General features: G+C 27.0%; 7 protein-coding genes across 7 annotated transcripts; 3 read left to right on the top strand and 4 right to left on the bottom strand.

Annotated features, from left to right (window-relative positions):
- Positions 1-279: 279 nt before the first annotated feature.
- OCT59_024916 (uncharacterized protein) lies at positions 280-2,765 on the top strand (the record flags this gene model as incomplete). Its single annotated transcript, XM_025315341.2, has 12 exons — positions 280-360; positions 432-530; positions 615-734; positions 817-988; positions 1,052-1,131; positions 1,217-1,341; positions 1,431-1,557; positions 1,629-1,773; positions 1,845-2,000; positions 2,076-2,141; positions 2,210-2,375; positions 2,452-2,765. The coding sequence occupies 12 exons, from the start codon at positions 280-282 to the stop codon at positions 2,612-2,614; spliced, it is 1,500 nt and encodes a 499-aa protein (XP_025182966.1). The 3' UTR covers positions 2,615-2,765.
- Positions 2,766-3,781: 1,016 nt separating this feature from the next.
- Positions 3,782-4,255, bottom strand: OCT59_024915 (uncharacterized protein; the record flags this gene model as incomplete). The annotated part of the gene is made up of 1 exon (XM_025334266.2): positions 3,782-4,255. One exon carries the CDS (start codon positions 4,253-4,255, stop codon positions 3,782-3,784), a length of 474 nt encoding a protein of 157 aa, XP_025182967.1.
- Positions 4,256-5,477: 1,222 nt separating this feature from the next.
- OCT59_024914 (uncharacterized protein) lies at positions 5,478-6,035 on the bottom strand (the record flags this gene model as incomplete). Its single annotated transcript, XM_025315342.2, has 1 exon — positions 5,478-6,035. The coding sequence occupies one exon, from the start codon at positions 6,033-6,035 to the stop codon at positions 5,478-5,480; it is 558 nt and encodes a 185-aa protein (XP_025182968.2).
- Positions 6,036-6,278: 243 nt separating this feature from the next.
- OCT59_024913 (uncharacterized protein) lies at positions 6,279-8,518 on the top strand. The gene is made up of 5 exons (XM_025310375.2): positions 6,279-6,467; positions 6,585-6,809; positions 6,907-7,745; positions 7,835-8,063; positions 8,141-8,518. The coding sequence occupies exons 2-5, from the start codon at positions 6,712-6,714 to the stop codon at positions 8,334-8,336; spliced, it is 1,362 nt and encodes a 453-aa protein (XP_025182969.1). The 5' UTR covers positions 6,279-6,467; positions 6,585-6,711; the 3' UTR covers positions 8,337-8,518.
- A 636-nt stretch (positions 8,519-9,154) lies between these two features.
- Positions 9,155-11,726, bottom strand: OCT59_024912 (uncharacterized protein; the record flags this gene model as incomplete). Its single annotated transcript, XM_066134917.1, has 5 exons — positions 9,155-10,279; positions 10,363-10,530; positions 10,608-10,793; positions 10,885-11,273; positions 11,373-11,726. 5 exons carry the CDS (start codon positions 11,724-11,726, stop codon positions 9,289-9,291), a joined length of 2,088 nt encoding a protein of 695 aa, XP_065991743.1. The 3' UTR covers positions 9,155-9,288.
- Positions 11,727-14,734: 3,008 nt separating this feature from the next.
- Positions 14,735-15,947, top strand: OCT59_024911 (mRNA splicing protein smd1). The gene is made up of 4 exons (XM_025323256.2): positions 14,735-14,833; positions 14,990-15,066; positions 15,154-15,342; positions 15,477-15,947. Exons 1-4 carry the CDS (start codon positions 14,820-14,822, stop codon positions 15,545-15,547), a joined length of 351 nt encoding a protein of 116 aa, XP_025182971.1. The 5' UTR covers positions 14,735-14,819; the 3' UTR covers positions 15,548-15,947.
- Positions 15,948-19,553: 3,606 nt separating this feature from the next.
- OCT59_024910 (uncharacterized protein) lies at positions 19,554-22,387 on the bottom strand. The gene is made up of 12 exons (XM_066134902.1): positions 22,209-22,387; positions 21,787-21,959; positions 21,656-21,692; positions 21,435-21,557; positions 21,220-21,360; positions 21,019-21,138; positions 20,745-20,945; positions 20,549-20,614; positions 20,375-20,472; positions 20,158-20,293; positions 19,967-20,089; positions 19,554-19,898 (listed from the first exon to the last, which is right to left on the bottom strand). The coding sequence occupies exons 1-12, from the start codon at positions 22,347-22,349 to the stop codon at positions 19,728-19,730; spliced, it is 1,530 nt and encodes a 509-aa protein (XP_065991742.1). The 5' UTR covers positions 22,350-22,387; the 3' UTR covers positions 19,554-19,727.
- Positions 22,388-22,497: the final 110 nt, after the last annotated feature.

Genomic DNA, 22,497 nt, shown 5'->3' with positions numbered 1-22,497 from the left:
ACTCCTATAATTAACAGTATATCTTAGAAATTTTTGAATCATATTACAGAATCATATTACAGTAATTAATTTTATTAATTGATAGTTCTTTACAGACTTTATAGAACGATAAGTACTATGGATTTATGATGATTATTTAACCGAATGTAATTCGATTATTCGGGAATATTGCTATTTGGAGCAAATATATTACCGTCGATTTTCACATAATAAAAATTTTTACATTGGAAGTTATTCTTTTTAATGCTTTCATTTTAACACATTAATAAGACTTACAAGATGTTTGAAGTTTCAATGTTTCAAATATTTGTTATTTTTATGATAATTTTATATATCATAAAACGTCCTCGTATAGGCAAAGTAAGTAAATGAGTTCGTAATTATGATAGCAAATTAATTTCTGTTAAACTTTGCTTACCCTTAATTTATAGAACGAACCTCCATTTGTGCCTTATACAATTCCAATTCTTGGACATACGTATAATTATTTATTTAATCCAAAAAAATTCATTAAAGAATGTAAAGAACAGGTAATCTTTAGATATTTTAATCTTTTTTGAAAAAAAGAAAAAGAAAAATAATTTTTTTGACATATACGTATATTCGTTTATTAGTATGGTGATTGTTTTTCAATTTATGTATTCGGACATGTGATGACAGTTGTTTCAAGGGATTCATTGACTGAAGTGTTTAGAAATTCCGATGACTTTGACTTTTCATCAGCAATAAATGAGGTAATTATTTAAAATTAACTATTAAATAAATCATGCCACATTTAACCAACCAAATATTAATTATTATTATTTGGCGTGGTAGCTTCTCCCTTTTCATCGACTTTTTACTTATAATGCCGGTATAACCAAAGAAAGTAACATATTTCATGCTAAAACTACAAGAGAACAAGTTTCTGGTAAACTCGCATTAAATACAAACATCGTACAAAAGTATCTCATGAAGGGAATGGATAAGTGGATTGGAGATTGTAATGGTATGTCACCTATTACATTTGTCTACTTAATCACCACTTGTTCTTATATTTATTAAATATTAGATCCCAAGATAGTTGATAACACTTGGATTACGTTAAATAATATCGTTGCTTTATCAATTACGAACATATTTGCCGGGGAAGTCAGTAATTATATGAGATTTATTTATAAATTATGTGAAATTATTCTTTAAAGGTTATTAACAATAAAACATTAACATATATTAGGAAGCTGCAATTCATGAAGATTTAATAAAGTCATTTGGAAGCTTTGCTTTTGATGTGGGTTCATTATTAATGATTCCACCAATTTTATCTTTCATTCACCCGAAACTACACGAAATCGTAATCACGTGAGATGTTACTTTTGCCGTCATTTCCGAAATTTATACATTATAAAGATAAGGTTTTTCTTTAACTAATACTAATTTTCATCTATTAGTTTACCTATGAAATTTGGATGGAATCCAGTGTCGCGTCATCGAGAAGTCGCAATGAATCGGTTAAGACCAGTAATCGAAAAACGTTTAAAGGAAAAAACAATACTTGGTAACAATTATAAACCTTATGTAAGTAATATTGTAGTTTAATGATTTTATTTTATTTTTATACTAATTTGATTCCATGATGTCTATATTAGAATGATTTGTTGGAATATTATATGAATCAACCGAATTTTGATTATACAATCCCCGAAAATTTGTCTTATCATATTGAAAATCTACTTGTTTTGGTTTTTGCCTCAATAAACACAACTAGCAGAACAGTTGTTGACGCATTATATGGTAACCATATAATTTTTAAGATGATATTTATGTAAGTATGTAAAGTTTTTTAATAATTTATATTATTTTAGATTTGGCAGGAAGACCAGAAGTATTAAATGAGTTATACGAAGAAGCATTAACAATTAATAAAGAATGTAATGGAACAATAACTATCCTCGAAATTCAAAAAATGGAAAAATTAGATAGCTTTATTAAAGAATCATTAAGACACAGTGATAACATACGTAAGCAAGCATACTTTAACTCTTCATACATATTATATCATAATTGTTGAAATACTATATTTAATTTTTATTCAGTTGCTTTGCCTCATTACATGATATCGAAAAGTTACACTTTCTCCAATGGTTATACAATTCTAAAAGGTAAAATAATAAAATTTTTTTATAAAATTAAAAGCGTATTATTATCATCTAATCTTTTTTGTGTACAGGACGTAAGGTACTTATGTGTGCCGATGATATGTTAAAGGCAAAAGAATGTTATGGTGATGATGCTGAAGAATTTAAACCATTTCGATTTGTAAATGCAAAATCTCCTGCGACAAAAGTTGATCGTTCTTATATTGTTTTCGGTGGTGGCAGACATGCATGTCCTGGGTAAATTATTTTATGAACAAATATTTTATCTAAATTTTGCCTATAATTAATACAATCTTTCTCTCTTTTTTATCAGTCGATTTTTTGCAATTACTGAAACGAAATTGTTGTTACATAAGCTTATTATGAAATACAAAATTTCAACAAAAAGTGGAAAAATTGAAAAAAAAATATATATTGGGCCAATTACAATACCTTCTCAAAGTAGCTTAGTTTTTGAAAATAGAGTAAAATGTTAGTTCAACAATATAATATATTTTTTTTCTATTTCATCTAATAACACTGAGCTTTTTATATTTTTCGATCACTAACATACGATATGCCTTTTTAAATTACTGTATTATCTCTCCTAATGAGTTTTTTTCAAATAAAATAAAATATTATTAAAGTAATAATTTTTTATTAATGCTATGTTTTATATTCAATCTTATTTAATTCTGAGTCAGCATTTCTTCGTGAAATCTACTGGCCATTTTTATTCTTCCAAATTGGATATTTGCTTTTGTTTTTTATTAAAGGATTTAAGAATTCAATTTTTTCTACGAAAGATATAGTTATCAATATCTGCGGATGATGCAATTTATCGGTAGATAATTATTGTTAATTATCATATTTCGTTAATTATCGGTATTTTATTATTTTTATGGCGATAAAAATCGATAAAGTGATATATATCGCTATATCATCTGAAAAAATTTCCTGATGTATACAAGAGTAACACTTTGTTATCCAGTAGTTAAAACGTGAATGCTTTCTTTTTTTTATAAGATATACACAGTGAAAAGAGAATTTCTCAAAATTTGAAATGTAAATAATTATAGAAACGGTAATTCACGTTAAATACCTTGTGCAGACAATTTAGGTCATACGTTTAATAAATAGATACAGCGGAAATCGGTATGAATCGGTATGCGTATAATCGGTACAATCGGTGTAAATCGGTATGTAGTCATCAGTCGGTATAAAATCGGTATCGATCATATATATATCATTTGCTGCAATTTTTTTCATAATTTTATAATAAAGTATTGTTAAAATCTTCCAAGTTACCGAATTAGAAAGGACTTATTCAAATTTGACGTTTATTGCATTTATACGTAGAATAAAATGAAAATTTATTTTATTAAATCTAAGATACACATATATAAAATCTAAAACGTTAAAATTATACAGTCTAATATGTAACAATGTAAATATATATATATATATAAATGTAGTGAAAGAAAATGTACTAATTACATAATTTACACTAGCCACACGACCACCACCTCTACCACCTACCTCACTGCTAATCGAGAAGGCAATACTTTTTTATAGTGGTGTTGATGGTATAGTGTAGGTGATGGTGATGTAGATGGTGTAGATGGTGGTGGTAGTGGTGGTGATTTAAATGGTATTGGTGATGGTCAAGTACCAGGCAAGCCGGTGTAGCAGTAGATGCCAGTGTTGGTTTTGGTGGTGGTGTAGGGGATTTCGATGGTGGTTAAGTAGGTGCCAGTGTTGGTTTTGGTTTTGGTTTTGATTTTGGTTTTGGTTTTGGTGGTGATGTATGGGATTTCGGTGGTGGTTAAGTAGGTGCCAGTGTTGATTTTGGTTTTGGTTTTGGTTTTGGTGGTGGTGTAGGGGATTTCGGTGGTGGTTAAGTATGTTCCAGTGTCGGTAGTTGTGATGTAGACGGTAGTGGTTGCGATGCAACCGGTTGTTTCTTTACGAGATTCTAGAGAATGGTGACGACTTTTTAAGTTTATATTAGCTTGATTCCATGAATGATGCTCATTGTTATAATTTGCATGATAAGTAAGATCATTCTTTCCAGATAATGAAAAACTTTCAATTACTTTAATAGTAAAAAAGAGAGTAATAATGAGGAATGATCTCATATTTATAAACGAAAAAAAAATCAATGTATGAAAAAATATTTCTAAAAATGAAAGATTTAATTTAGATAAATATGTTTGGAATTTGATAATATTGAATTTTGAAATGTTTTGTCAAATAGAAACGTTGAAATTAAAAACTTTCGAGGTAGGGTTTTATAAGAAATATGAATATTATGAGAGTGATAAATATTTTCATTTAATTACATAATATAAAAATTAATTTAAAATAACGATAAACGGAGAATGAAAAAAAAAAAGATTTTTTTTTTCAATCATTAAATTAATCAATTGGGCCAGCATTACATGTCGAATATAATGAATATTCTCAATTAACAAACAAACGACAATCGCATATGTCTTTATTTATGTAACTGAAGAATTCGATATATTTTCTTTTTTCGGCAACAATAAATTTTCGCAACTTGATAATAAATTACATATATTAGATAATCGATTTCGAATACAAATGTAGTTGTGATCGATCATAAATTGTTTGATAAATTGAATAATATAAGATTAGAATATTGATAAAATTTATCATTTCCATTTATCTTTTACCCAATTATAAAAGGATACATTTTCATTTCTATAATATCACTTTATTTTTAGTGATAGTTACTTTAATATGTAACTTCTCCTTCATTATTTGCACTAAAATGGCCACTCATCTTAATAATAATAAGGAAAAAATTCATATTAATAACGAAACATGAAAGAATTTTGTGCACTTTGATGAAATTAATACACTAACCAAATATTAACCCCTAACAAAATAATTGCGCGCCGCAGCAACTATATAAACAATTTCAGCTTACCATTTAAAGAAAATTTGTACAGATACTTAGATCTGGTCATGTCAAAAATTTAATGTGGTAACAGGTAACTGACGACGCAGTAATTTCGTTTTTTTTGTGTCTTTGTGTAAAATTAATTTCCTTATAATTATTTTTTTTTTGGTTTTTGTTCTTATACCATTCTTTTCAAAATAAATTCTATCGAAAAGTAACCTATATATTTTATTAAGGCTGTCAATAAAAATGATGTTAATTCATGTTTTTGTTAGTCATCTCACCATATGTTCTAGTGTCAAACTCATTGTATATATGGAAGAAAATTAAGGAATAATTTATTATTTAAATGATATCCATAGTTGACCTGCACTATGGTTACGATTATCTATATTCTATCTATCTTTAGATTTCACAAATCACTCATGGCCTCATCAAAGTCCTATGAATTCTGGTGACCAGCTTCCTCCATTATTGTTGCCATCGGTGCCCAAATCACTGAACCAATCTTTAGGTAGAAACTCTGTTGGAAACCCTTTTGCATTATATGAAATCAAAATGGCGATTGTATGGTCAAGGCAATTATTGCCAATAACATCATAGCCGTTCGCTTTTATCTCCGCCATTTTAATGTATGCTGCATTAACATTATTGTTTTCTACTTTTTCACAATTGTAACTAATATAATCTTTAGATTTAAAAACATTAATCATACTCTCATAACTTCCTTGGTCCTTCCAGTAGCCATTTGGTTGACCTTTAGGTATATGTAAAGTTTCTTGACCATCGGTTGAACCATAAACATAAGTGCTGGTGCCACTTATTTGCAAACCCCAACCAATGTGTCCTATTTCTATAGATACAAGGGAAAATTGTTTATAAAATACACAAGCTTCTCCTAATTCGACAGGAATGACAACGATGCTAATACTAATCATAACAATGAAAATCATTATTATCGATGTACGGAATCTTGGGTATTCAACGATCATGACTTTTAATGTTTTAGACTGATAGGTTAATTTTTTTTATGACACATTTTATAATCAGGTGTACGTTGTATACTTGCGTAATCTAATGCATTTTGATGCATAATCTGATCTCCTGAAAAGTATATATTATTTTTTTTTTTCTTCAAGAAAAGAAAGAATTAATTTTGTTAATGATCGGCCCGTTATCAAAACCCATAATCAAAAACAAAATTATATATATCTGATCATCATACCAAATTTACATGTACCCTCATTTATTAGGTGTTATTGTTTAAAATCATTTTTACTACGTCGAATGGTATTATTGTAATTATTTTGCATGAGTCATCTTATCAGATATGACAAACAAAAACCGATGTACATAGACAGTACTTATTAAAATACATAAAGTTTCAATAATTGCAGGAAATATGATCAACATTCCCGTATTCGGTAATTATTATTAACAATGTTATCATATGATTGCGCCCTTAAACACTGCGGCTGTGTTATTGTTGCTTAAAAAAAGTATTTTTTTTTTTATATATAATTACTTGGGAATTTTGATAGCAAAAAATTCAAATTCGCACGATTTTCATAATATTCATTTATAAAAAAAACAAATTAAAATTTCTCACACGATTACATAAAAGAAGAAATTCTTTCAAATTTTACACACAAAATAAAAAAAAAAAATATGACGTCCATGGATGAAGAAATTTTCGATATTACCAAAAATGAAAGACTTTCCTTTGTTACCGGACCTAGGGGATCCTCAAAAGTTAGGCAATTTGAGTAAATATTAAAATTTTAATATATCACTTTTTTTTTTATCATTTTATCATTATATTTAATATATATATATATATTTTTTAAAAAAAAAAAAATTTAGGAATCAATCTGGCGCAAGAATTCGTGTTGATAGTGAACCATCTAACACAATGATAAGAATTTTTGGAAATTCATCTCAACGTGAGGAAGCAAAAATCTTGATTAGAGATACACTTGAAAAAACCTCTTTTATTCCAACAGTCAGTTATTTTATCTTGTCTGAGTCAAGTTTTGATAATAACAGACTTAAATTTGTCGAAGCCGATGAAGAGTCGTCAAATGGAAGAACTCGTTACTTCGTTAAATTTATAAAAGATGATGATGATGAATACAATGAGCCTGATGAACTTGATGAAGTTAATATTGAAGATTATCTTCATATTACTCCTTGCCAATTTAACACATTCGATAAACTTGATGATTGTTTAGATATATTGTCATCAAAATTAAAATCAAATTTTAGGCAAAGATCCGCAGATTCCCTTTTTTCCGAAAAAATTATTTTAAAGCCCAGAATATTTTTTGGCAAAGTCCTATTTTTTGAAATGGATAATCCCAAGGATTCTTTTACTTTAAGGGATTGGTATAAATTTAATGTCTTATCAGGAAGAGGTCGTCGAGGAAGCACTGGTGAGGATAATGGAAATCGTGATGGTAAAACTGTTAATGTTGAATTTCAACAAGATTCACCCCAAGTTTACGAAGATTTCAAAGTACTTCAACAAAAATTTGGGTTCAAAGTTCATCATAAACGACCTTCTAAAGACAAAACAAAAGGATGCGTATATATTTACTATACTCCAACATCAACAAATAAGAAGAGAAAATTGAAATTACGTTGGGATGAAGATGAAAATAAATGGAAAGTAGTAAATCATTCACACAGCATTAACCGTCTAGGTAAGATATTATTTAATTTTAACTAAATTAAAAAATTTTTTCTTTTATTTATTTTTTAAAATTTTTTCTTTTATTTGAAAATTTTCTAGCGAATTTTGATATTGTTTCTGGATCAAAAGCACCCGACTTTAGATTTTCGCTTAAAACCCATTATGATCTTTCTTCTGAAGGTTCAAAAGTTGAAGAGATCATTAATAATATTCAATTTTCTAATTCTTTTGCTGAAAGAGATGGAATGTGGTTTAAATCCAGTGATTTTTCTGATACTTTAATGCAAAAAGCCGTAATTCGACAAGTTATAGAAAAGAAAAGTTTCAGGTAACATTTATTAATTGTATCTCTCGGTGATTTTTTTTTAATTATTGACTAAATCTTTATTTTTCACTTTAAAAAAGGAATGAAAGTTATCATATTACATTCGCAACTATCAAACATTGTGATATTAACAACAGAATCTCCACTCAAAAATTGATCACCTTGAAACATCATACTTGGGCTCAAAGTGTCACTTTAAATAATACAGAAGCATTTATGAATAATGTTTTTGACACACTTAATTATGTTCAAGACATGATATCAACTTTGCTTTAAAATTTTGCTTATTTTTTTATTTTTATTTTTTGCTTTTGCTTTATTTATAAAAAACATTATCTCATATATATATAATTTTTATATTTGTAAATTCAATATTTCTTTTCATATACTAGACCAATGTAAACGGTCACGTTTTCACATACTATTTTTAATAAAATATAGCTTGATCGAATCAACAAGAAATATATTGTACTGTACATACGAATTGATAAATAACATGAATCTTCTACTTATATTTCTCGTAGAATTTTTCTGAATGACCTTGAAGATATAACGTAAATGTCGGCCAAGAGAAATTTAGTGAGATACTACAGTACATTATACCGAGTTTTATCGAATGTACTAATGTCTGAATTTCTTCACATGATCCTTGAATTCGTAAAATATATTATTAGAAATATGATAACAAAGTGAGGATTATAATTCAAATTATACCAATCATTTAATGCTTGGGATATTACTGATATTACTGTAAAAAATTTGTATAATGGAAGGATCGCGTATTCCTAAAAAAAATAAAATTAAGTGAAACATTTAACAAGTTACAACGTGATTAAATGTGTTTACGGTAATTACAAAGATTTATTAATCAAATATAAAAAATTAATTATAGAATTCGAAAAAATAATTTTATTAAATGTACTTGGAACTGTGTAAATAAAATTAGCAAGATCGCCTGACGATTAAAAATTTTTAGTTGTATTTGGTTAGATCAACAGGATTACAGGAAATCATTCTTATGCACTTAAAATTAAAATAAATAATATCATCATATTATTAATTAAACAATTGCATTATCATTGAATAATAAGTGTACTTTATGCAAAAATATGATATTCGTTTATTTATTTTGACTTTTTTATATATAAAGTTATAATTTAAATATATAATATAATGTATAATAAAATTATTTTAAAAATATAAATATTTCAAATATTTTGATATACTATTAATTAACAGTACTATGGCGTGCTAATTTATCGGATGGTCTGATATCAAATGATGGTCTAACACCAGTTTCAAGTGATGATTTAGAAACTAGAGTACGAGCTCTTCTAATCATATCATTTCCAAGTTTGGTATTACTAATATTACCATATTCTCCTTTCCTTATAATACTTCCTAATTTTTTCAAAGCATAATAATGATTTTGATCTGCAGCTTTACGTAAAAAATCGTTTGCGACTTTAAATTGTTCTTCATCTTTTTGTTCTTTAGCTATCAAACCATAATTTAATATTGAAATAGAGTACCAATATTGAGCATCAGGATGACCTTCTTTCGCAGCCTGATATAAATATTTACTTGCTCTTGGATCTGCTTTACCATTACTTCCTTTATCATGATAACCCTTAAGATAATAAAGTCCTACCCAAAATTTTGCTTCTGGAGATTGATTTCTTTTCTCAATTTCTTTAAATATTTTCCATGCTTTATTGTAATTTTTTTCATTATGTAAATTAATCGCTTCATCAAAATCCAACTGTTTTTGGAAAGGATTAAGTTTATCAAGGCCTTTACGTTTTTCAAGATGTGTTGGTGCAGTAATAGTTAAACCAGCAGGAGAGATATAATCACCATCCGTTGAACAATTTGTATGAATTGAAGAAGCATCATCACCTCTAATTGCAGAATTTGGAGAAAGAAAATTATTCTTAACATCATTAACATCAGTAACTCTAGATATTTCATCTGGCCAATATTTTTCTATTGTTACTAATCTTTTTAATATATCACACATATAATCAACATTAGGACGTTGTTTTGAGGATAAATCCCATCCTTGTTTCATTATATTTTGATATTCGATTGGAGTACCAACAGTTGCTTCAGGTTGTGGATTTATTCCAATAAGAACTTTGGTTTTAATTTGATTAATATTTGTATCATCATGATATGGTATTTTATGATTAATGATTTCCCAAAGAACTAAAGAAAAACTAAACAAGAAAAACAAGAAAAAGATGTTAAATTTACTAAATTATAAATATATAGATTTATTTTTAAAAAGATAAATAATTACCTATAAATTTCACTAGCAGCAGTATAATTTTCACCTCGAAATTTCTCAGGAGGAGTCCACCTTGAATCTGTTTGCTTAGTAATTGATTTCATGAAAATTGGTGAATCATTAACGGTACGGAAATTAGAAAGTTTTGCTTCTAATTGAGAGTCCAAGAAAATGTTTTCACTAAAAAAAAAATAGAAAAGGATATAAATAAAATAATTAAATTAAAGAAAAAAAAATATATTGATATTAAAACATACCTTCTAATATCATAATGTAAAATATTTTGTTTATGAATAAAACTCAACGCATCAGCAATTCCATACGCGATTGTTAATTTTTTCACCATTTCCAGTTTTAAATTTTCTGAAAGATAAGTTTTAAGATTGTATTCTCCCCATCGTGAAATAACACTACAATTTGTACCACGACGAATAAATCCATAACTAAAAAATATATATATGTATATATATATCAATATTTTAGTAATTAATTCTTTTTATATGTGTTGTTAAGCACACTTTTTCTTATACTTACACATCAAGTATATGATGACATTTACTAAAACTTTTTAATAAATCAATTTCCTTTTTAAGGTCAAGAAGTTTTGGATCGCTTTTTTCAAAGGTTCCAACCGCTTTTATAGCAACAAGTGAAGAAACGTAAGTTCCTTTTATAGTACTTCCAACAACAACAGGTGGTTCCAGTGGTTCAACGAAATCTGATTTAATTTCACAAATTTTTATTTCTTTTTCATAAGCTGTAACAGATTTCCTAATATTCGCCATCTTAGCAAATGCTTTAATCTTTTTTTTAATCTTTCCATTCCATCCCACACGACCGGATTTCCATTTAATAAATATATCACGTAATTCATCAGTTGATACTTTCAATTCATCATTTAATTTTGTTAAGTCGCGACGAACCTAAATGAGGTAAAGAGAAGAGAAAAAGAAAGAGAGAGAGGGTTAATAAATATTATTATATAAGTATGCGTTGTAATAAGTGACGTAAGATATTATTACCTCATCAGCTGGATTTGAATGATTAAAAGTTTCAAATTTTGATATACAATTATTATAATTTTGAAAAGCAGGAGATTCTTCAATTTCTTTTTTAATTTCAGAAGAATTTTGTGATCCATCAACAATTTGTTGAATTTCCGAAAGTAAATCATTCCCGGAATGAATAATATTTAAACTTATATCAATAAGATCCTTATTATTTTTCACTTCTTGAAATATCTTCAATACATTTTTACAAATGTTCTGTGTTTTTGATAAATCTTTACGAAAATTTGATTCAATTGGGAATTTTAATGTTTCCACAGTTAATGGTGAAGATACGAGATCAATAGTGGTTATAATTGTTGTAGCCATTTTTTTTTTAAAAAAAAAAAATAATAATAAAAATAAAAGAGAGAAATTTAAATTATTATTAATTTTATTTGTTTGTTTATTTATTATTATTATTATTATTATTATTTCTTTTTTTTTTTATGATAATTTTTTTTTTCGGAATATAAAAGAAATTAAAAGGTAAAAAAAAAAAACCAGAATTCGAAAAAAAAAAAAATAATTTTTTTTTGAGAAATTTGTATTTATGTATAAATAACCATTAAAAAAACGTCTGCAGATAATAAAGTACAAAAAAAGTTTAATGCATATCTTCAAATTTTTTAAACATTATGTCCAAATTAGGAAGGGAGGCCGTTCTTTTTTTGTTTAATAATAAAAAAAATATTTAATCTTTAAAATTCATTTATGGTTTTGAGAAAAAGTAAAATAAAAATGAAAGGAAATTTTAACTTTATTAATGGAAAAAATATTCGGAGCATTTTCTTTCCTTCAAAACTTTTTAGAAGAAAAAAAAAATTTTTTTCAGCCTTATAAAAAAAATTTCTGCAGTGTTTTCTTCACGACATTAGGTTAATGACAAAAAAGGAATCGAACTTGCTATACAATTTAATATAAAGGAAAGTCTTTGTTCTTTTTTGATAATAATATGTAAAAATTTGGTTAAAACGGTTTGATTTTAAAAAATTTAAAAGGAAATAGAAACAATCTCTCTTGTAAAAAGTTTTTATTCAAAGTTTTTGGGACCATCCAATAAAAAAAAATTTACTATTAAATCTTTCATATTACAATCATACTACAATAAAATATTTAAGTATAATGATATTTCATTTGAGATTTCTAAATTAAATTAAAATGACGTCATTATGTTTTATGATTATCAAATGAAAAAATTGTTCTTATTTATTTTAATTAAAATGGATTAGAAGGTTATTTTGAACAATGCTTCTTCCTCTGTCAACATGATTATAATGCGGATTGATATTATTATACATATTTTTTATTATATAAATTTAGCTTACAAATTGAAATCCTGTTAGTTATCTTGATTTTTTTTCCTGAGAAATTTTTACTAAAATATTTAAATTTCAGCCCACAAGTAAAAAAATTATTTATCCAAAAATTGATTACTTGTGTTTCATAAACAAAAAAATTAAATTAAAAATGGAGAATTCAGGTCTATACTTAAATAGGAAAATTTACGAATTGGGCAATTTGCCAAGAAATTTGTATAACAGAATACCTTATTAAAAATCTATCACGAGGTATTTCGTTACTAATTTTGTGTTAAAAACATTGAAAATTAAAAAAAAAAAATATTAAAAAAAAAATCTCCGTGATCGAATTACTGAAATATGATCGATTAACTACTGAGAAGCGATAGTCGATAACCAAATATAATATATACAATTGGAAGAGAAAAGAATTTTTCATGTTTTATCAAACCGCTGCTTAGTAGACAATCGTTAGCGACTTTGCGGTATTATGGGTAAAATAAAACATTTGATAGATAACTAAATATATCAATTTTACTTAAGAAGTAAGTTATGAAGCGAATTTATTGAGTATTATAGCGTTATTTATTTTTTTTTCTTTCTCATAATTTTCATTCCAAATCCACTAAAACGCTAAAAATTTTTTTAAAAAAAAACTGTGAATCAACCCAGTCAGGAAACTGTCAGGAAGCGATTAATTTAATAATCTTCTTTAGAAACCTAGTCGATTAAAATCTGTAATGATTATTGTGTGAATAAGATCATATTTATAATGAAATCTGAAAATTTTGAAATTATGGGATGCGTTTTTTCAAATATCGAACTGCATATAATAAACAGGTTATACTACTGGAATAAAATAAGATTTTTAAAGATCATGTGTTGATTTATTCACATGAGTTGATGCAAGAGTATCTTTTACGAATGGAATGGCATGTCAGTTAGTTATTAATACCCTTCAGCCGTAGCAGATATTATGATTATTACCAGAAGAATGGTTAACCAGTTATCGCTTTTATCGCTTTTTGAAAAGAACGCGAACTTTTTTAAATAAGAGCGAGGATTTTGCTTATAATTGACTTATCTTTAATGAATTAATACGAATATAGAATAGTTGACAGAAGAATATATTTTTATTATAGATGATTTAGATAAAAGATGGATACGAAAATGATTCAATTATAATTCTTTGGCTTATTACTAATATCCATACTATTTCATACTCTTTCATTCCGTTAAAACTATGTAATTATATAAAAGAAAAGACTTTCAACAAAATCATTAATGTAACTTCATAACCATATAGGTAAATCCTTTATTATTTACAATATTCTCTTATTACTTTTCTTTATTATCGTTATATTTCAAAAAATTTGCCAAAAAAGAAAATTTTTAGTCTTTATATATTGAAAGAACACAAATCTCAGTACAAATTACAGGTAATTATATAACTAAATAGAATATATATCGAAACTAAAATAAGCCGCCTAAGGCAATCTTCTTCCGGTGATAGGAATGAGGTATAATAAGTTTAAATAATAAAAAAATCGATCATGTCTAATCTTACAATAAACGAAAATAACATAATTCACTATTAAGCCGGACCGTTTCTCTATAGCTGGGTCGTATTGGGACAATTTGTCACTAGAATGTAATAAATGTGAAATTTCGGTTGCGAGATCCGAACATTATACTTTTAATGTGAAAATCCCTACAATAATCAAAGGTGTGAGACTGGGAATCTGGAGTGACTTCATTCTTCGACGAAAATTCTTATTAGATTTTCGTGCAGTGGGAGTAAACTTTTGAGGCAAATATTGAGGGCTAATTAAAAGTTCTAAAGTGTTTGACAGTTCTTAATTACGGAGCGCTACTTGCATATTGGGAAAGATTAAAATAGTAATCCGATTTGTTGAGATGAGTCAAACTTTGGAGCGACATCACATATACACTAATAATCTCATGTGATTAAAATTAGCACATGACCGTAATCCGTAATTTGACTAATTTCTTGGAATATTTACCGATCAAAAAAGCAATTATATCTCTGTAAAAACTCTCGTTTCTTTGTATCGAAATAAATAAAGTAAAAACAACGTTGACACCATTAAAGTAATTCACCATGAAACTCGTAAGGTTTGTAAATTTTATTATTTATTATTTATTTATTTATTTATTTATTTATTTTTGGATAAAGGATAAAATAAAAGAGAGAAAAAAAAGAAAATCTCAGTAATATAAAATTTCTATTTTATTTAATTTAAACCTATAAATTACTTTTTTTCATATTAGATTTTTAATGAAACTGAATAATGAAACTGTAACTATAGAATTAAAAAATGGGACAATAGTTCATGGAACAATTACTGGTATTTTCTTTGTTTATAAAATAATATTCCAATTTTTTTTTTTAAAAAAAAAATCTTTCTTAATTTTAAATTATTCTATTTAATTAGGTGTTGATATGAGTATGAATACTCATCTTAAAACAGTCAAAATGACTGTAAAAAACAAAGATCCCGTAAATTTAGATTCTTTAAGTATTAGAGGGAATAACGTTAGATATTATATTTTACCGGATTCACTTCCATTAGACACATTGCTAGTTGATGATACACCAAAAGCCAAGGCCAAGAAAAAAGAAGGTATGTTTATTTTTTGAGGACCCTTTTACTTTAAATCTTTTTTTGTTTTAAGGAAATTGTTTTATGGTTCTTTGGTTATGGTATATGAGATTATATTAAAATTAAAACTAACAATATTATTTTGAATTACATAGCTGTTGGTGTTGGACGTGGACGTGGACGAGGACGTGGACGTGGTACCCGCGGTCGTGGTCGTGGTCGTTAAGAATGTTTTTATTCAGAAATCGAAATCAAAGGGTTATCAATTCAATTCTTTTGTAATTAAAATATAATGAATATTATGGTTTGTATATTTTGTAATCAAAATTTTTTTGAGACAAATTTTTTCCTTAATCGAGAAGAATGTATTTTGGTTGTTTGACTTTTTTTATGGAAGTTCTGATGTTGTTAAGCTCAAGAATTGGAAATCTAAAAGTACTAAAGATAAAAAGGTAATAAATATTATTTGATAACTAAAGTTTACAGGTAGGTAGATATATATTATGATTTTATAAAAAAAAGTATAATATATATTCAATAAAAAAAAATAATAATAAATAATAATAATTAGAGTATTGAAATTTATTTTTGAATTTTTATAATAAATAACATTCAACATTTAAAAAAAAAAAAATCTATATCCTTTTTTTAATTGAAAAATTTTAAAATTTTAAGCTTTCTTTTCTTTTCCATTTTCATCAAATGAGTCAACTTCTGTAGCTTGCTTTTCCCAAATATTTTGATCTTTCTTTTTCTTAATATCAAATTGTTCAACACCAGGTTTTCTATAGCTTCCACCAATCTTATCCCAAATAGTAAAATATTGACCGTAGTTATAGTTAAAATATAAATGATGAAGAACGTGATGAGCCGCACCATTAACAAATGTTCCTGTTGAAAGAAATTCGCCTATAATCAAAAAAGAGTGAGAATTTTTTTTTAGATGTATATAGATAAATAAATATATATAAACGTTACCATCATGAATCATAATCGTCCAAAGATTTACAAAAATGAACAAACTTATATAAAGAAATTTATGTAAAGGAAACAAATAGACGAAAATATGATATGGAACAGATTGAAGGTATCCATCTAATGGATGAAATGCATGAGATGAGAAAGGTGTTGGAACTATAATTGAAAAGCAAATAAATAAATTTAGTTTAAAATCGTTCAGAAAAAAAATAAATAAATAAAACGTTAAAATAAAAACTTACTGATCCAACGATGATGAGCCTAAATAAATTTACGTCAAAAATGGTACAAGTTAAATTAACTTAATTATGAATAATATTAATAAAAATTTTTAAAGAAATAATACCTTATGCAGGTGTTTATAAATGAGTGGATGATGCAGCCATCGATGAATCCAATAAATACACATATCAGTAAAGAACAAAAACCCAAATATAGAGAATACTGCATATAACAATCCATATTGATTAATATCATCATATAAAGCAGAATAACCTCTAACTTCACCGAGAAACCATGGGACAGTAACAATACTAGTAATAGGAAACCCAAATGCAGATAATTTTATTTCTTTCGCTATTTGATTTTTCAAAAATTTTGGATGTTTCATTAATTCTTTATCAAATACGAAAATATATGATAAAGTTGAAAAGAAAAAATAAAAAAAGTATGCAAAAAACATTGTAATAATAAATAATGAAATAAATTGTCTATAAATATTATCGCGGGAAAGATAGGATACATGTAGGATTTGTGTTCCATTCGTGCCAGAGAGGGAATTGGCTTGAACTAATGGAAAAAAACGCGCGTATAAATCATCAAAAATATATTCATCTGTGAAATCTAATGCTATATCCATTTTTTTAAAAATTCTTATATTAAAAAGAATCAAATGTTTATGATATCAATGATTAATACAATTTTCATAAATTTTAAAAAAAGGAAAAAAAAAATTTCCGAACTTGTGTAAAAATTTAAATTACCCACATGGGTTACTACTTAATCGCGGATCTAGTCAAGTGATACAAGTTAGAAAGTGATAAAGTTAAACATTAGCAGTTTCACTACCATATATAGTGTGAATTTACCAGTAAGTTTTCTATCTACAGTAAATCGTGTAGCCTTATTAAAAGCACGTGTTATTTCTCGATTGTCTAGGAAAAACTTTAACCTCCTAATAAGAAACGAATTTTCACGTTCTTATGTACATATCTTTCTTTACTATGAGTATATATTTTATCTCTTTCTTCAAAAATTTTAATAGTAACAATAATTGAGGTTCTTCTACTTTTTTTTTAGGTTATTCTTTGTAAATGGAAAGGGTAGAATGGATGTCTGGGTGGTGATGGTTTGGACGTTTGTAATTTATGGAAGGAATTCTATGGGAGAAAATTTGACGGAAGGAAATTTGATGATATATAGTTATAAGTTAGATTTATTAATGGCTTGGGCTGACCAATAGATAAATGGATCGAATGCCAATAGTTGAATGACTAACTTAGAAAGTTTTAGATTACGGATATATAGATTGTATAGGGCTATAGGGCTTTTCTGATTCTTGATTTATCATTACGCAATAATAATAAAAGGTCATTGTTTATTTTTTTATTTATTTCCATTCATGTGCCTTTAATTTATTTACTATTATTTATTGTTCAGTAATCAGAAACATTAAAAAAACGTTAAACTTGAAAAACAGCTCGTGAATTAGATAACTTTAATAATATATATTGTATAAATATATACATAAAACCCTTTTTCTCCAAAACTATATAAGGTTAAATTATTTTTTTTTATGACACTAATTTAATGATCTAAACCCAAATCCGTCATAAAATTTTATTCCATAGTAAGTGGAATATACTGTTACTAATAAAATGATAAGAAACAAAATGAATAGCCCAGTTTGTGCAGTTAAAACCGATGAAAAATGAAAATTAAATGCAGTAATTAAATGCTCATGATAAAAATACATTAAAATAAAAAAAATAAAATAAAATAAAAAAAACACTTCGTGGCGAAAATCATAAAAATCATAAAATCTTTAAATAAAAGAAGGCTAAGAGGAAAACCAAAAGAGAGGAGAATATGTTAAAAGAAGAATAACGGAGATAAAAAGCAATATCGATCAATAAATTGAATTGCTTTATTTGAAGAAAGGAATGGATGAATTTAAATGATAACAAAGGGATTCTGCTCGCATCGTAAATGATCCTAAGGAATTATATTAATAATATTTCATTAATGATTCTGAAGAATAAACATAAAAAAGTGTCCGTTTTTTACCTTATTACAATACGAAGCATTATTCCCCTTCGGTTAAATGATTTGTTCTCTCTTAACACGTAGAAGCCTTTAAGTTAGTTGATCAGCATGAATTATAAGTTTCACTACACCTAATGATTTTTTGAGATTTACTATGTCTTTTTACACTGCCTCTACTATCCCTTTTTGAAGAAGTTGGTGAATCAGGACTAGCATAATTTAAATAAACCCCATTAACATAGTTTTGCTTGTAAAAATCGGGATCCTTTTGTTCAAATTCTGGTGTCATAGTAGACCTTCGTTTAGTATATTTCGTTACTTTCCACATTTCATATTGAGATTTAATCTTTTTAATTATTGACATGGTTATTAATTTAAATTTAATATAATTTTCAAAAATTGGGAGGGGAAAACTGAAATAACGTTTTAATAATTTTTTTATTAAGGTTTCCTTCAGACTGGATTATTGTTAGACTGATGATGGCAAAATACGTCAAGCTAATAAAAAGTGTTACAAAACGTTTTAAACCTATCTAACAAAGGCGTAATGATATTAAAAGAAAAAGTCTATTGTTAAATTAATAACGGGTCAATTTTGAGGTAAGGAGGAAAGGAGAGTATAAATCTAAGAAGGAAAATGAAAAAAAAAGAGAGAATTTTTTAAAAAATCGTTAACCAGAAAGAAGAGTGTTTGAAAATAAAAAAAGAAAAAAAAAGAAAATAAATATAAATAAAAAATTAATTCGAAATTTTTAATTATTTCTTGTACTTCTTGTAGTGGAACTTTGGATAAAATGAACAATATCCAAATGTGCAACTGTAAACTCGAAAAAGAGCGAGGTTACTTATATTTAAAGCGGGAAATAAAACATTAACATAATAAGTTTAATTAGGATGGTTTCACAGCATGTTGGTTTGTTATTTTACTTTACATTACGTACATTACCTTATTTTACTTTCGCATATATATTGGTTTTTTTTAGTAAGATTTAAACGTTGGCATTCATTTTTTTTTATGTTCTTTATTCTTCCAATTTTCTTGTGTAATGTGATACGTTCTGAATGATTTTGTATTAAACATAAACATGGCCGCAGTAAACAAATTGTATTACAGAAAATATTTTGATAAAATTGGATTTTTTTTTTTGAACAATAGCTATTTCTTATCTTCTCTGATCATTTCTAATATTGCTACTTGATCCTAATAATTCATGCATTTTTCTCTGAGTCTGTGCAGTAGCGTAATGGAATACAGCCTCATTGACCCAACTTTGTTTGTAAAATTCGGATCTTCTCTGTTCTTCAAGATTGACGTGACTTTCCCCTAATATGACCTATATATAAGGTAATGTAAGTATTTATTATATATCATAAAAGGAATCAAACATATAAATCTAATTACTTCTAAATCTCGACTTTGACTTGCAACCCATTTATTAATAAATTCAACGGGTGATTTCGCGAAATTTAATAAAAAGTCGCGCTTTGTTTTCGAATTATTTATACTTTGTACACATTGGACAATCTAATATTTAATAAACCCGTGTCAATTTTTTGATTAAAATAAATACAAGTTATTTTAAGAAAGCAAACCTTGTCATCCAAATTCTGTACTTCTCTTTGGCTCGCATTATTATTAAAAACAGAAAGAAGTCTCAACTTGTTAGGATCATCAACTTCAACTTCAATGTCGTAAGCATATCTTGATTGGTGAAATTCTTTGTCGACTCTAAAATTTGGGGAAACAATTAATTCATTAAGTTGATGGTGTTAAAATGTTATAATTCAAAAAAGAGATAAATTTATATACCGAATTGTATAATCAATGGTTATAGGGTCAATTGGTTGTAAATGCATATTAATTAATTCCGGTATTTGTGGAAAAGCCATTCGGGGACAATTAAAAAGCTAGAAGAAAATTTTATTAATATTGAATATATTGTGAATAAGAAAATAATAATAATAATAATAAAATTAAACATACTGATTCTAAACGTGCATCATTATTAATGAATCTTTTGTCTTCAATATTGTCTTGTAAATTATGATGCTATAAGAATAAAATAAAAATTAATCTACTCATCTCATGAATTCAAAAGGTCTTTAAGTTGAACCCAAGACAGACCATCAGCCAGCCGAGCATGTATAGGCTGATGGCTCAAACCAATTAGACAAATAACCTTGATATATTGCCATAATGCCAAAATAACCCCAGTTTTTGTTTCTTCTTTTATTCCCAGCAATGATGCCAAGTCTTCAGACAATTTATATCTTGGGGGTTGTTTATCTAAATTTAAAAATATTTTACATTTAACATTGGTATCTCCCTTTCGCTTAATCTCGAATCCATCAACTCCTTCAGTATTATTGGTCTTATTCCACTGTTATAAATTATCAATTAGACATTTAATTTAACTATAAACCAAAAGGTTATAACCAATTATGATTCCTTGCCTCAATCGTATTTCCATCTGGATACATTTCAGGGTCTCTATCCAAGTCAACAATAATAGAAATAAAAAAAGTAGAAAATTTTCGAGACGGAATTTTGTTAGTCTTGGATGAATTTGATGGCTAAGTTTTTGACATTTTTATAACAATAAAATTAGTCAGTAATTTTGACAATTAAATAAGAATTTAAAAAATTTCACTTACATCAAGTAGTCTTCCCTCAATTTTCAATATCCAAGCTGGAACATTTGTGTCTCCAAATCCAATGTCATTACTTTCACTATCTCTCTGAGGATTTTGATTAACTGCTGTGTTGGAGATAAAGACTCGTAGTGTGCGTTTAATCTATATTCAGTTATTTCAGTTAATCCTCACTTCTATCACATTTAGAAACAAAGAATAAAATAACAATGGATCACCTTCATTGGTTTATTAATTGTCTCTTGTACTTCAAGGCGTTTTCTCATAATTGTCGCGTCTAGCCTCTTTTCAAAATTTTGAAGTTCCGTATATAAAAGAGACTCGGGTACGAGTGTATCAAGCTATTATAATAAGGGAACAAACATAAATACTTTATTATAAGATCGCTTTTAAAAGCAAAATAAATATGTATTATCTATAATTATTAAAAAATTCATACTTTCTCCGGTATGTTTCGGTCAAGTGCTCTTTTTTTCCTATTTTAATCGGAAAAATTAATAATTTTTATAAAGCAATCAAAGAAAAATACGCGAATTCGTATAAAAATTATTTTTCCAATGATAAACTTACTTCGCTTGTTGCATACCGCTATTCAGCATAGGTTCAGGATTGCGTTTTCTTATTATCATTGGCCCCTGTGTCGCTGCCGAAGGACCAGCATGTTGTTGAATTAAATGCTGTTGGTTTGCGGTTGCCATTGTTATTCTTTGCGATGTTTGCATTTGTGCATGTGGTTGAATATACTAAAAGGAAAATTGAAGGGAATTAAACATTTCTTGGCTCAAAAAAATGAATTTGTTTTCATAGTTAATAGTGATATGCACGCAGAAGTACGTTACACCAAAGTTTGATATATTCTAAGCATAAACCCGAGAGCTTCAGGTGCAAACCATAAATGGGAAAGCTGAGCTTTGACAGCTTTGATATATCAACTCGGGCAAACTCTGCGGATATTAGCTAACGCAGTTTATTTTTTTCGTTGTGAAAATAACCTGAGATTGTCCGTAAGGGAATGAAGCTGGACGATGTTGGTACTGAGGATGTACTCCTGGTGTGAGAACAAAAGCATTTGTTGAATATTGGTTAGGATAACCCGAAGGTGCAACTGGGCGTGGACCTCTTTGATGATTCATGTTATTAATTTCACCGTGATCAGAATAAAAAAAAGCGTGAGATGATTTATTGAAATTGAAGAGGCAGCTTTTATAAGGAAATCCAAATGTTGCTTAGTTGTTAAATCACGTGATGCACGTGACTTGCATGGGATCAATTTTGAATAGT

The sequence above is a fragment of the Rhizophagus irregularis genome, chromosome 5, assembly GCF_026210795.1.
Source record: "Rhizophagus irregularis chromosome 5, complete sequence".
Classification (NCBI taxonomy): Eukaryota; Fungi; Glomeromycota; class Glomeromycetes; order Glomerales; family Glomeraceae; genus Rhizophagus; species Rhizophagus irregularis.
The sequence above is the reverse complement of the archived record's forward strand: the minus strand, read 5'-3'. Positions and strand labels throughout refer to the sequence as shown.

Coding starts and splice junctions, on each gene's coding strand:
- OCT59_024913 (XM_025310375.2), top strand. CDS start 6,712: ATGACGTCCATGGATGAAGAAATTTTCGATATTACCAAAAATGAAAGA. Junction 7,746..7,834: donor ACACAGCATTAACCGTCTAG/GTAAGATATTAT, acceptor AAAATTTTCTAG/CGAATTTTGATATTGTTTCT. Junction 8,064..8,140: donor ATAGAAAAGAAAAGTTTCAG/GTAACATTTATT, acceptor ACTTTAAAAAAG/GAATGAAAGTTATCATATTA.
- OCT59_024911 (XM_025323256.2), top strand. Junction 15,067..15,153: donor AGTTCATGGAACAATTACTG/GTATTTTCTTTG, acceptor CTATTTAATTAG/GTGTTGATATGAGTATGAAT. Junction 15,343..15,476: donor CAAGGCCAAGAAAAAAGAAG/GTATGTTTATTT, acceptor TGAATTACATAG/CTGTTGGTGTTGGACGTGGA.
- OCT59_024910 (XM_066134902.1), bottom strand. CDS start 22,349: ATGAATCATCAAAGAGGTCCACGCCCAGTTGCACCTTCGGGTTATCCT. Junction 21,361..21,434: donor CAATTAATAAACCAATGAAG/GTGATCCATTGT, acceptor AACTGAATATAG/ATTAAACGCACACTACGAGT. Junction 20,946..21,018: donor CAGATGGAAATACGATTGAG/GCAAGGAATCAT, acceptor AATTTATAACAG/TGGAATAAGACCAATAATAC.